This window comes from Gallinula chloropus, assembly GCF_964237585.1.
Source record: "Gallinula chloropus genome assembly, chromosome: 3".
Classification (NCBI taxonomy): Eukaryota; Metazoa; Chordata; class Aves; order Gruiformes; family Rallidae; genus Gallinula; species Gallinula chloropus.
In genome coordinates, this window is record NC_140087.1 from 84457073 (window position 1) to 84469969 (window position 12897).

At 43.9% G+C, this 12897-nt stretch overlaps 1 protein-coding gene across 2 annotated transcripts in view; it reads left to right on the forward strand.

Moving 5' to 3' along the window:
• Positions 1–12897, forward strand: part of RTN4 (reticulon 4) — a gene marked incomplete at its 5' end in the record, with an annotated part of 44928 nt that overhangs the window by 9776 nt on the left and 22255 nt on the right. The window contains 2 exons of one of the 2 annotated variants that reach the window (XM_084262250.1): positions 6609–6665; positions 7502–9937. The exons of the other annotated variant lie outside the window; for it this stretch is intronic. Coding sequence (XP_084118376.1) covers positions 6609–6665; positions 7502–9937 — 2493 coding nt within the window. The remainder of the gene's footprint in view (positions 1–6608; positions 6666–7501; positions 9938–12897) is intronic. 2 annotated transcript variants of the gene reach the window in all.

Genomic DNA, 12897 nt, shown 5'->3' on the forward strand with positions numbered 1-12897 from the left:
TAGACAATAAGAAAAGGCTTTTTGCTGGAGACTTGTGTTTCCATAAACAGACTATTTAAAGGGACAAGCATTGTTCAAAATGGCTGTCTTTAAACTTTCTAATTTCATGTTCTTTATGAAATAGACATCTCCTTTGTACTCCTGGCAGTTTAGTGCAATGTGGTCTGCAAGCAGGATCCCCCTTTGCAGTAATTTCCCTGAAGATCTGAGATGACCTACAGCTGCCTTTGTTGTTGGTAATCCCAACTCCTGGGTCCTTCTGTGGTCCTAGCTCTGATACCCTGGAGAAGTTAAAAATGGGGTTCCTGTTTTCACTTACATCTTCGGCAGTCTCCATTTTCTGTGGTAGTTTGCATACTTTCCTCAAAGATTTCCAAGCAGCTTCCTAAACTGGAAGCTCCTCTGTATAAACTTACACCTCTAACTAAGGAGAACCTAATTACCCGCTGGAGCTCTGCAGCTGATCTAACAATGTGAAAAGATGCTATTAATAGTTAATACTATTTATCTTGAATTCCTTAAATATTTGGTGAAATAACCCTATTTAGAACAACTGCATCAGAACAGGAGATGTTTTAAATGGAGTATGTGTAGGCAGCTGCTTTTCTCAGGAAATTCTTGTGAAGTTGTGTGCCTTTGTTTATGCTGGGGTAGGAAATTAGGCATGCAAGAACTTGGCTCTCCTTGAAGTCATTTAATTTAAGTTCTAAGTACCCAGGTATGTTGTCTTCTGCACTTTATGCCAAGAGGTAACAGTTTACTCATAATAACTTGATATCAATACACCCAGGGGAGGAAAAAACCCCAACACTGGTCTGCAGAAGCCTCCTGAAGTTCTTTCAGCTCTCAAATCTGTAAAACTTGGTGGTTGTGCTACATGTGTGTGTTTTGCTTAGATAATGGTCTGAGATCAGAAGCGTTGCTTGGGCCAGGCTTCTCTGTGGACAAATAACACTTGGGGTGTAGAAGCAGCAGACAATTTCCCTTTCATACCATCCCCAGGGAGGTTGTTGTAGTAGCATTATACTCCACAGGAGTAGTGAGTGTCACAGAGGCCATTATTTTGAGTATTAATTTTGCCCTGTTTTATGGTTAAATAATTGTGTTTATGAGAGAGGCCCTTCCAAATTGGTGCCTGTTGTGGCAGACCTCAAAGATAAAAGCAGCCCCTCTCTAGCAGGCGTTTTGCTCCTTTTCTAAACATGCAGAGATGAGGTTGATTCTTAAAAACTTTATTTTTGCCAACTCTGTGGGGTTTTGTGTTTTGTTGGGTTTGGTTGTGAGGTTTTTTTTGTTGTTTTGTTTAGGAACAGTTTACATTCTCCAGCAAACTAATATGGGAAATGTTTGGGTTTTTTTAAATTCTTGTTTTCTGAAGACTGGAACTGCTGCCTGGCAGCCTAATGTGATCTCCTGCTGAAGCAGAACATGCATGGGGATGAAGATTTCTCTGTGTTTATAGCAGAAAATACTTACATTTTCTGTTTCCCCTGCTGAGCTTGTACATAAAAATAAGGAGGAGGGTATCAAGGCAACAAACTGCCTTAGCACAGACCTGCAGCTCGTGCTTGGAAGCAGTCATGTCTGGGAGCAGGTGGAAGGGTACGTCACCTACCAAAAATCCAGCAAGGAGGGATGGAACATGGTCTTGCGGAGTTTGTGTTTTCTGTGACTAGACTCAGGACCTCTGCTTTCTGCTGGTGACAATTTATTTTATGGGGAGGAGGTAATTTTTCCTATAAATAGCTTTTCTTGTAATTGTCAGGCTACTGCTTTTTTGGTTTTTAAACACTCTTTTCTCTCCAGAAATCTCTGCAGGTGTTTCTACACTTTTTTTCCTTAGTTGTCTGGGAAACCTCTCTCCACTTATTTCTCTGCTTTTTATCCAAAGTGTTGATGATATTAAATTTCTTAAGTTTTATATGGTATCATGTAGCAACACCAGGCAGTGGGCAAGCAGCAGAACTTAAAATGAGTGTTTAAAGTGACATCTCCTCATTGTGTTAAAAATAAAACCGCTGACACCAGCACAACTGAAACTCATTTCTTGCTGGTGGAGCTTAGGGTTTAGCTGAAACCATAACACAAAGTTCTGAAGTATGAAAGAAGCTACAGAGTTGTTTGTGGGTGGCTTTTTTTTTAATTTGGGGGAATATTTAATTTGCAGATAAAAAGGTAAAGTTAGCAGAATGTTTTGGATTAAAAACAGGAATGCAGTCAGAATGCATCACTTTGTAACTTTGTTCCTTAAATGCTTTTTCCTTCACATTAAGGAGAAAGGTTAATATACATGGATATTAAAGAGACTAGTGACCAAAACTGTGAGCTGGGCAACCAGCAGTCAGGTTTGGTGGTGTGTGAGAACGTATGGCTGAGTACAGGATTAGCATTTTACTAAATGGCTGAGGTGGCCAGTCTGTAAAGTTCTCTTCAATAACAGTGGGTTGCACTGCTCCTGTAACTACTACAAAGTAAAACCATTCACAAAGAGGAGGTCTGTCTTTCTCTTAACTGTAATGCTGAAGGTGGGTTACTAACCCGCCCTGTTAAAGATTTTTGGCAATTAAAGTTGAGAGCAAAGACTGTTTTCTCCTGGAGATTTGACTTTGTTCAGAGGTCTCCTCTGTATTTCATGAAACAAAATCTGTCTTGTGGTGGGAAGTTCCTGAGCAGCTCATCTTGCTGAGTTGGCTTTTTTGGTTATGATTTGTAAAATGGAATGTTGCTTCACTTAGATTTTCTGTCTGTCTTTGGGTGAAGCTCTGCTCTGGTGAAGGTCACTTTGTAGGTCAAGAAAGGAGTTTTGAATGTGCACCTTCACTTGAAAAGAACTTTGTTGATACTTTGAGTGGTTGGGCTTTTTATTTACTTGATTCTCTTGTGTATTGCTACTTTATGTCAGTCACTTTGTTTCCGCTTTTGATAAGTAAATAGGAAACTTGCCCTCAGTGAGCTGTGTTCCTGGTGCTTCTTTTAGAATGAAGTTGTTCTACTAAATGTGGTACTTTATTCCAAAACTCAGGACTTGTCAGCCATCATCAGTGCTAGGACCAGAGTGGTGGGTGGGTAGAGGCAGCCGGTCTGCTGGAGCTCACTGCAGGGCACACTGTGTGCTGTGCTCTGAGCCTGGGCCCTGCTCTGTGCCAGACCAGCCTGAGAGGTGCTGCATTCCTTTTTCCTTCCTCTCCTCTTCCAAAGCACCCACAGAGTTCTGTCTCTGAAAGGTCTCTGCCTCCAGCATTGGAGGAAAAGATTCTTTAGTGCAAATGTCATTGCTGGGAAAAGCTCACTTGAGTTACAGTCTGGAGAGAAGGATTGCTTTGGTTACCAACCAAGCTCATGAGGGAGTGGTAGAGATCCTATTCTATTCTCCCTGCTCATCTGGAAGTGTCATACAGGGCCCACAGCAGGAAAAAGTCCTTGTACCTGCTTCCGTTCAGCAGGAAAATTGCCATTCTGATGTGGGTGGAGGGAAAGTGGGTGGTTCTCCTTGGCTGGTTAGGAAACACTGCTTTTATGTAATCCCTTTTCACACTCCAGCTATGTGTGGAAAACGAAGTTTCGGTGTGGGCATAATATCCTTCCAGTATGAGAACCTGGGAATTCAGGGGCTAACACAGCTACTGTGTATCTGTGTTGAGTAAATGGAAGCCAAACCTGAGAAGGACTTGCTACCTGTTCTTAAGGAACATCGAAAAATCAGTGCTCACACTTCTAAACCCAGCATTCCTCACCAGAAACCTCTCTCTCTGGGCTTGCGAAGTACTCAAAAGATCCAAAGTCTAGAATTTTTGGTAACAGACTGTAGTTGGTCTTTGTACACAAAGTGTACTGAACCTTCAGGGACATGTGCATTTTCCTCTTTCCCTCCTTAACCCCAGTGAACTCTTTGCCCTTCTTTTACTTCTACATTTTCAGCACCTCCACTGTATTGATTTGTTCTTAGTTTCCCTATGATGAGATCCTTTTTCTGTTGGGCTGTCTGAGGTATCTGTCTTCATGCTTCACAATCAGGTTCATCCTGTTTTCTTTTCCTTGTCTGTTCCAAAGCTTCGGCACCTTCCAGTAAATAAAAGTTATAATGCTCTGGCAGTGCCTGGAGGAGGTGAGAGTGTGGTTACAGGGAAGCTGCAGGCTGAGAAGCAGTCTCTGTTACTGGCTTCCTCATGAATTCCCACATCACAGGTTCCTGAGGCTGAGAACCTGGTGTGTGTAATGCTCCAAGGGGAGTGTGCTGCAGGCAGGTAAGGATCAGGTGATGGGTTGACACTGGCTCAAGCATGAAGTATGTGAACACTGGTACTCCACTCAGCCAACAAGTGATTAGGTATTTCAGCAGGATGGGCATCCAGCCCACATGTAAAGGGGCACAGTTGTACGTGTGTGGGCAGGAGATGTTGCTTGCTTGGCCCATTAAGGCGTAACATTGGGAGAAAAGGAGAGCATGCTGCTGCTTGGTGCAAACCCTGAGGCTTGCTAGCCTAAAATCTGAAGCTCAAGAGCAGCCTTTGGTACCAGGCGCACTGGAGGCTGAAGAAAGCCCTCTGATGTTACTGCTAAAAGCCTCATTGTGTGGGAGGCAGAGCAGCACTCTGGGCTGCTTAGTCCCAGGCTGTGCTCTCACTGCAGCCCCTTGTTTTGCTCCCCAAGCCAGGTGACTGTCTCGCTTGTCTCGTGGGGCAGTGGGCCCCGTGCGAGCCGCTGGCTTGCAGAAGCAGTCCCAGCGCACCCAGGGCATGCGGAGTCGAGCCTCTCCCGAAATAAGGGGCACAGGGTGACACCTGGCACCGTACAGACAAGCGTTGTGGTTCTGTAACTTAGTGCCGTGTATTGATCAGTTGTCCTCCAGGGTGGCTTTTGTCCTTAAAAGCTTTTGCCACCACTGAACTGTGATGCTGTTTTTAATATGCTCTAAATTTGGAATTGAGGTTTCTCTCTGTGTGGTCCTTAATAGAAAAAAGTAATTTCTAGAAAACTGAACAGAAATCCCTCTGGCCCAGCAGGAGTTGAAGCAGCTTCTAAATATTGAGTCCTGTGCTCCAACTTTAGTCTGTTTTCTTGTATCTGGCTGTATTTTGTGCGTTATAAACAGCACTTGAATCTTCAGATTCAATGTTCTGCAAAAGAAAACCACCCAATGGAGTATTGTGACAAGTGTATGTTGTGAGAGTTGATTTTTGGAAGACTGCTGGCAGGGTTAACTTGAGTAAGCCATGAGTATCTATAGGTGGCATTGCCTTTGCAGAAAGTCATGGTTCAGTGCCACAAAAAAAATTACCTGAATGCCCTGCTTTGCTGGATTTATGTGTATGTGCTGCTGGGTTTAGCATCTTTCTCATTTTTTGCCTTTCATCCTTTAAAATCAATGGCTTCCTTTCTTTTTTCTTTTAATTAAAATAATATTATTGTAGAATAATATTATATTTTTCAGTAATTGATTTTGTCCTGGCACATAACTGGAACTGAAGATTGGTGATTTCTGTACTGGAAAATCAAAATCTAATTGAAATACTTTAACTTTGTGCTCTGTTAACACAGTTGATGTAAATCGTAAATATTCTTCATCAACCTTGATCTGAAAATGCTACCTAAATATTTGCCTAAATGTTGCTAGTTTTACATTAATATAATGCCAAGAGGCTGCTACAGAACTGGGAAAAACACTGCTGCCTACACACAAGTACTGTTTTGGATTTGTCCAGTCCCTAATGGTGACTGGTACTGCTGCTTCTAGACTGGTTTTTCATTAAATGCTTCGTGCTGCTCAGTAAAATGTCATTGCTACGTGCTTTTATTTCAGTGTGCAGTATGAATTTCTGGGCTGGTCTGGCTTCTAACCGTTGTATGTCTGTGGTGTAGAGTGACTTCCTTAGCTGGGAGGAAGGGTTTCCTTGTGTATACTTAGTTCTTTGGGTGGAAGTTGGAGAGCTGGGATTGCCTTGTGAAATACTAGGGTTAAAACAAATTGAGTTAAGTAAAATATGCTTCTTGGATCAGGCCAAGTCAGCTATTAAAAGTGCTTGTGCTTGGAAGTTTGTCTGCACTGTAACAGAATGAAAATAGCAGAGAGTCAGACCTCAAGCAAGTAGCACAGGCACTGGTGATGGTTTGGTTGGTAGCATCAGTGGTGTTTGTGGGGAGTTTCAAAGCTTGCTTGAGTCACTTCAACTTTCCACAGTTTTTGGTTGAGCCTCCTTATTGCTGCTGTTCTCTTACAAGGTGGCTGGCTCCAGGAGACCCTCTGAAGGACAGCATGTTGCTGTCATTGGCAAGTGTTTTTTCTGGTGTGAGAGACACTAGCTGCTCATGAGGGTGGAAGTAATGAAAGTGAGGGCTAATGACTATGGTGTATCGTACCCTAAAACTGGTCCCTTGGCTTGGAGGGTGGAGGTCCCTCAGCTGCCTCGGTAAGGATCCCATTGCAAGTGGAGACCTCCGTCCGTTGCCTCTCCCAAACTTAGCCTGCTTGTGTCTAGTTCTGTGGTTCTTTGTGGGTGTACGTGTCGGCTGTGGATTGGTTTGGTTTACTGGGAACTGACTACTTGCGTGCTTTCTCCCCTCTTCACCCTAGCCTTTACTTCTGCTGAGGTTATTTGTTTGTTTTTCAGATGAGACCCTTTTTGCTCTTCCTGCTACATCTGCGCCTCTGATGCACTCCTCTGCAGGCAAGTTCTTTCTGCTCACCTTTATCTGAATATATCTTGCATTCCTGATCTCATTAACTCTTTCCAATTAGTCTGCCTTTACTAAAAGTCAGCATGGGTCCAAGAATAGCCTCTATCACGTTTCTTTTCAGTTTTGACTCCTCAGTTACCTGTTCAAGATTTTAATACACGTTTATTTCTTTACATGGTGAACTGTTTTATAACCATGTTACAGCCATCTGTGAATTCTTGGACCCTTGATGTAGGAGAGAAGTTGATACTATTAACAGGTTAACACGTTTAAAGCATAGTTGCTTTACTGATGTAGCAGAAAGATTTAATCCATAGTAACTTTCTGCAGTATTTCATGTAAGTAAAGTTTGCACCTGTAGTATTTATTTGGTGTTTTTGTAAGCTACACTGTCCATCAAATTCCCCTTAAAGTGTCAAAAACACTTGGTACTGGCCTGCGTGCTTGTGCATATGTTTATGCCCAAGCACAGCACGCATGCCCTTTGTCTGTCTCTCCTTGCCACCCACCCTCCCGCTCTCACTGTCTTAATGTTGCCTGCTGTACTTGGATGCTTTGTACTTGTCTGGCATCTCCAGCTTTACTGTGATCTTTGCGCTATGTGAAGTTGCTGCTTCTCTAGCCTCTTGCGTACTTCTCTGCTAGAAGAGGTAAAATAGACTAGCCTATGTTAACTGTTGCTTTGTTTTAATGGCTAAATAGTGTTTATGGTAGAACTTGGAAGAACCTCTTAGGTAACTAACATCGTGTGAACCTGTCGTGAAAGTTTGCATTGACTTTAAGAGCACTTGCATTCTCTAACTTTCCTTTCTGTCCACGGTCACAGAAAAAGTTATGGACTTGCAGGAGCAGCCAGGTAGCGCTAAGTCGCTTGGTCAAGAGGATTTTACTGCAGTGCCGCTTGATACTGCTCCTTCTCTTCCCTCCTTCTCTCCTATCTCAGCTGATCCCTTTAAAGAGCGCGCAGCCTTTGAGACGCTCTCAGATGGATTACCTGCAAGAGGCGTTTACAACGAAAACCCCAGTGAGGTTTATAAAGGAACCCTGGAAAATGCAAGAAACCCGTTTCTTGCAGAGGGAAATGAAAAGGACATTTTGGAGATGAAATACTCAGAACCCCCATTTGCTAAAGCAGAAGCAGCCATTTTATCTCAAGCTGAAGAAGAAACGCAGCTAGAGGGCCCTAAAGAATTACCTATACTTGCTCAGCAGCTGAAAATGTCTCCAGAAACTCCTCAAGATCTGTTTGAGAAAAACGAGGAAGATCTCTTCTATAACAAGGACAAGTACAGAGGTGGTGATCGTGGTGAAAAAGGGGCACTGGAAGAAGACCCTCTTAGGAGGGAAGAATATGCAGACTTCAAACCGTTCGAGCCAATCTGGGAGGTTAAAAGTGCTAGTCATGGCCTGAGCAGCATGAGAGAGGATGTTGGAAGTAAGATAGATGCTACGCTAGAAAGCAGTTTAGCTGAGAGATACGGTGTAGATAAGCTGAATGTACAGAAGGATTATGAAAGAGAAAGCGAAGGCAGCACTGAAGATCGCTCCTTCCCAAGCACCCCAGAAGCTGTAAAAGAGCTCTCCCAGACTTACATCAGTTGTACTCAATTTGATTCCTCTGCAAGCCCTGATGGTAACAAAGTCAAATCTCTTTCTCCTCTGGAGGAAGGGGCTTCAGAAAACAGAACCGATGATGAGAAAAAGATTGCAGAAATGAAAGCTCAGACGGGCACGGAACAAGGTGATTTTAGTGCTCGAGCAGTTGGCAAGGAGGAAGGCCAGGAAGCTGACTACACTAAAACTGAGAGTGTATCAACAGTGCCACCTGACACTGCCGCAAATATGCCTGAAGGGCTCACTCCTGATCTAGTGCAAGAGGCGTATGAAAGTGAATTGCATGATGCGGCATGTACAAAGCTTGCTTATGAAACAAAGATTGATTTAGTTCAAACCTCTGAGTCGGTGCAAGAGACTCTGAAACCTGTACCCCAGCTCTGCCCCTCCTTTGAAGGGTCGGAAGCTGCTCCGTCACCGATACTGCCAGATATTGTCATGGAAGCCCCGCTGAGCACTGGGACTGCCGGTGCAGAAGCATCTGCTGTGCAGCTTGAAGCTTCCCCATTAGAAACATTTATTCCTGCTGCTAAGTATGAGAATGTAAAAGAAGAGGCTGAGAAGCCTCCCTTATACCAAGAGGCAGCGAATGTACCCCTGATACAGGCCCAAGAAACAAAAGAGGCATTAGCATTTAAAAAACCTGATCATGAGAGTAGCACCAGTCCTGAAGATACAGAGACTCCATATATATCTATTGCATGTGACTTAATCAAGGAAACAAAGGTCTCTGAGTCTGCTTCCCCGTCCCTTACTGATTATTCAAAGACACCAATAACAGAATGCTTCTCTCAGGATGTGCCTGAACACAAGGAACCTAGTGAAAAACTGTCTCCGCAGTTTGGAAAATCTGACTTATTTAATAGCCAGATGATACCTGACTTCCCTGAGAAAGCGAGTGAAGAGCCCTCTCTCATCTTAAAAAATAAACCAGCTGAGGGTATTGTGACTGATGATGAACACGAGGAACAACTGGTGGGTTCAGTAGCTGCCCCAGGCAAGCCTTATCTGGAGTCTTTCCAACCTGAACTGGACTCTTCCAGCATTGTTGCTGCTCTGCCGTCCGAGCCAACACCTGCAAAAATAGCCAAGACAGAGAAGATTCCCCTTCAAATGGAAGAGCTGAATGCTATGGCTTATTCAGCTGATGTATCTGTTGCTACGGAACCAAAACCAGAAGACAACAAAGCTCACTCATCCATGGAGTCTTCCCCAGTTGCAGTGGAAGAAGACTTTGTGATGTTAGCTCATCCTGAAGCCACCCCTGAGTTTGTGGCAGAAGCAGCCGACAGAGAGGTAATGCATGAAGATGCATTAGAAGAGATCCATGAGGCGATCAAAGGTGAGAAGAGGCAGTTGCCTTGCCCAGAGCTACCCTGTGATCTGTCTATAAGGAATGTAGAAGTTAAAGCTGAGGAAGATACTAATGCCTTGAAAAAGTCCTGGGAGGCTGTGGACAGAGAAGTGCCTGAAGTATCCACAAAGTCCTTACCGGCCATAGATACCTCACCTTTATCTGCTGAAAAGGAGGTAGTCAGTGTAGTAAAACCAGAAGCTTTTGAGAAGGAAGCTGAGCGAGGAACTGCTTCTGTTAAAGAAAAAGAAAAACCTACTGCTGTATTTTCAGCAAAGCTGAATAAATCTTCAGGTAATCTGTGTATGCTGTCTTGCAGTTCACTAATCTGCATAATTCTTTAGCTAAACTTAAGCATGTCATGACTCAGTCTTTGTTAAGTCACTTTCTGTAAACTTCTCTGTGTAAGCTGAGGGTAACAGAGAAGGTCAGTGCCTGCACGTTTACCTTTCTCATGCTGTGACTGCTTTAGTGCTTCTCTTTTTCTGTTTATCAGGGATGGACTCGCTGTCTCCAGTTTTCTCCTTCAGTTCTCCTGCTGATGATTTGTTGATCAGGAATGAGTTACTACTCACTGCAAGCTCTTCTGTGGTTGTCTACAGGCTGGGCATTAGGTGGCCTTCTGGACTCACTCTTAATATGGGATAGTAAGCTGAGGGTTGTGTTTCTGTGTGTGTGATTTGAAGAGGCATTCCTTTCTTTCCAGACACAGTTCAAACATCAGGCTTTGACACTTAAAAATACCCTTGCTGCTTCAGAACATGTGACTTGTATCTGGAATTGGGAAAAGACCCTGCTGATCTCTGCTCATGCAACTTGGGACTTGTATCAGATCAAGGCCTGTGGTGTAAAAAAAGTGATGGGTGTGAGGGAACTTAGTGTTCAGGCTACCAGGAAAGTGGCCAATAAGAAGCCGAGTATCCTGCAAACACTAAAACTGGCTTCTCCACAGCACAGGTTTTAGTTTCCCTGTTTCTTTTGTCTCTTTTCAGGTGGGGCTTGCATGTTAGTTAATTTTTCATTTAGTAATGTATAGTTAAAGGCAAGGTAAGAGTATTGTCACATTGCATTCTGTCTTCTAAACCAAAAGCCCCATGGAGCTCCTGCTCTTTGAGCATGAGAGGAATACTTTGCTTTTTGATACCATGGCACTCTGCTGCTGCTACTTCACTCTTCCTCACAGTAGAAATGTTTCTACTAAAAACAGCTGCTGCAGGAAGCACTATTACTCTAAGCAGAAAAACAAATGTTAGTTTGAGTTAGCAATGGTGTATGTGTGTAGTACCTGAGTTCACAAAATGCTAATGTATGTTTTCTGCATCAAATGTATTTTGAAAGGGAATAATGGGTGTATGTTGGGGAAAAAATGGTTTGTGAAAGAAGGTAGAAGATGTTTTTATGTTTACTGTGCATGATAGTTACCATTTCTCTTGTCCCACCTCTTCTGTACATACAGGTAAGCATGAGAAGGGTGTCTTTTGGTCTCCCATGTAGCAGCAGAGTTCTGGGCCAGGGCACACATCTGTCAGCGCTGGTGTTAGTCGAGGGGTCAGGCATGGGGCTGGGCTGGGGCTGTGGGAACCTGGGGAACCATCTGCAGGTCTTCTGTCAGTATTGTGCTCTGTGAAGAAGTTGCAGTTTAACTCTTTGATGTGCTGTGGTGTTTAGGAAGAAGAAAAATTTGTCTCTTTATTCTGGAGGAGCACTGTCTGAAAGCTAAACAGATTGCCAACTCAAAAGGGTGGTCCATTTTTTCTGCTTTTTTTTCTTTCACAACCTGTCCTATTTCCTTTCTTGCTTACTTCTGCTGCACCATAGAATAAAGACCTGGATTTCTGAGACCTGCCCGAAGAGTCTAACGACAAACCATGAACAAAAACAGCTGTCTGCTTTTAATGCCATGCTACTTCAGCACAATTTCTAAGTACCATCAAAGAACTAATGTGTACAGTTGCTTTCCACAGTCTTGGAAAGGAGGGGTAACTTGTCAGTGGGCTGAGAAGTAGATCTATGTGTGTGTCTGGCCTTCCAAGGCTACCCTTGCTGTGAGGTGGCTTGTGCAGTTTTTTATTTTCCTGTCTCCCATCAGTGGAACAGAAATAGACTTTACTGTGCTTGGAGATTTCTGGAAATCCCTTGGTGTGATTGTATGACTAATGCTTGTTAAAACAATCTTAACTGCCTCCCTGGTGCACTTAAATTACGGTTCTTGAATGCTTTATTTATAGGGATGATTTTTGTGTATGTTAACCCAAATGCCAGCGTTGAAGTGTCACTTCCAACAGTCTCACTGGGCTGTAGAGAGGTAACAGGCTCTGAAAGGGGTTGCATGTTTACTTTTTTAACTCCCAATGCTCCAATAAAGCAAATGTAAAACTTTGAACAGCCTCAGTGGTAGCACGGGGCTTGTTCCCTGCTGCCTGGCAAGCACTTGGCTAACCTGTTGTATTCTGTAATGTTGTCAGACCACGGGGACCTCGTGCTGACTAGCTGCATGGCTTAAAAAAGCTGCCAACTGAGCCGATTCAGAACTGTAGTTAATGTAAAGAAACCCTTCTACTTGTAAGAAATGCTTTAACAACTTCATCAGCACATAGCCCCTGCAACACCAGCAGTCCCTATTTCCTTGGATGCAGTGATTCCTCCTTCTCCCCTTGTGTTTCATGGTGTGTTCTGTATCTGGCTTCCTACCAGATAGTCCTGCTGCTTCAGACTTCAAAATGCCCATTTCTGATCGCCACAAAACCGCCGCGTGTGAAGATGGGTATTTCCTGGCTGTTGAGACGCCGGGCGGTGCCGGGGGTGTGTCCGGGGAAGGGTGCTGCTGCTCGTTGGAAGGGCTGTGATGCCACCTCGTGTCGGTGTGTCCCCAGTGTCTCAGAGGGCTGCCGCCCAGGCTTCTCCAACGCGCTGAGCTCTTGGAACGAGCTCAGTATTCTGAGCCCTGCTGTTGTACGGACTTTTTCCGTACTTCGGGATAGAGACCAGGCATTCTCACCAGCAGGCGTGGGAAGCTGTGCTTTCCATGAACCTCTTTGATCAGTGGCATGGGGAGGATCTTACATTATTGAATGATAAAAAGTACGTTGTGGAATCCCCCTAAAACTGAGCTGGGACAGTCCCACCACATTGGCAGCGGAAATATTTCCGTATGTTCACGTTGAGCGTTACAGCAACAGTTGAAAATTGTGGGGAGATCTTGATGAGCGAGGCAGGCAGTTTTACACAGGGCTTTTGAACTGCAGGTGTTAATT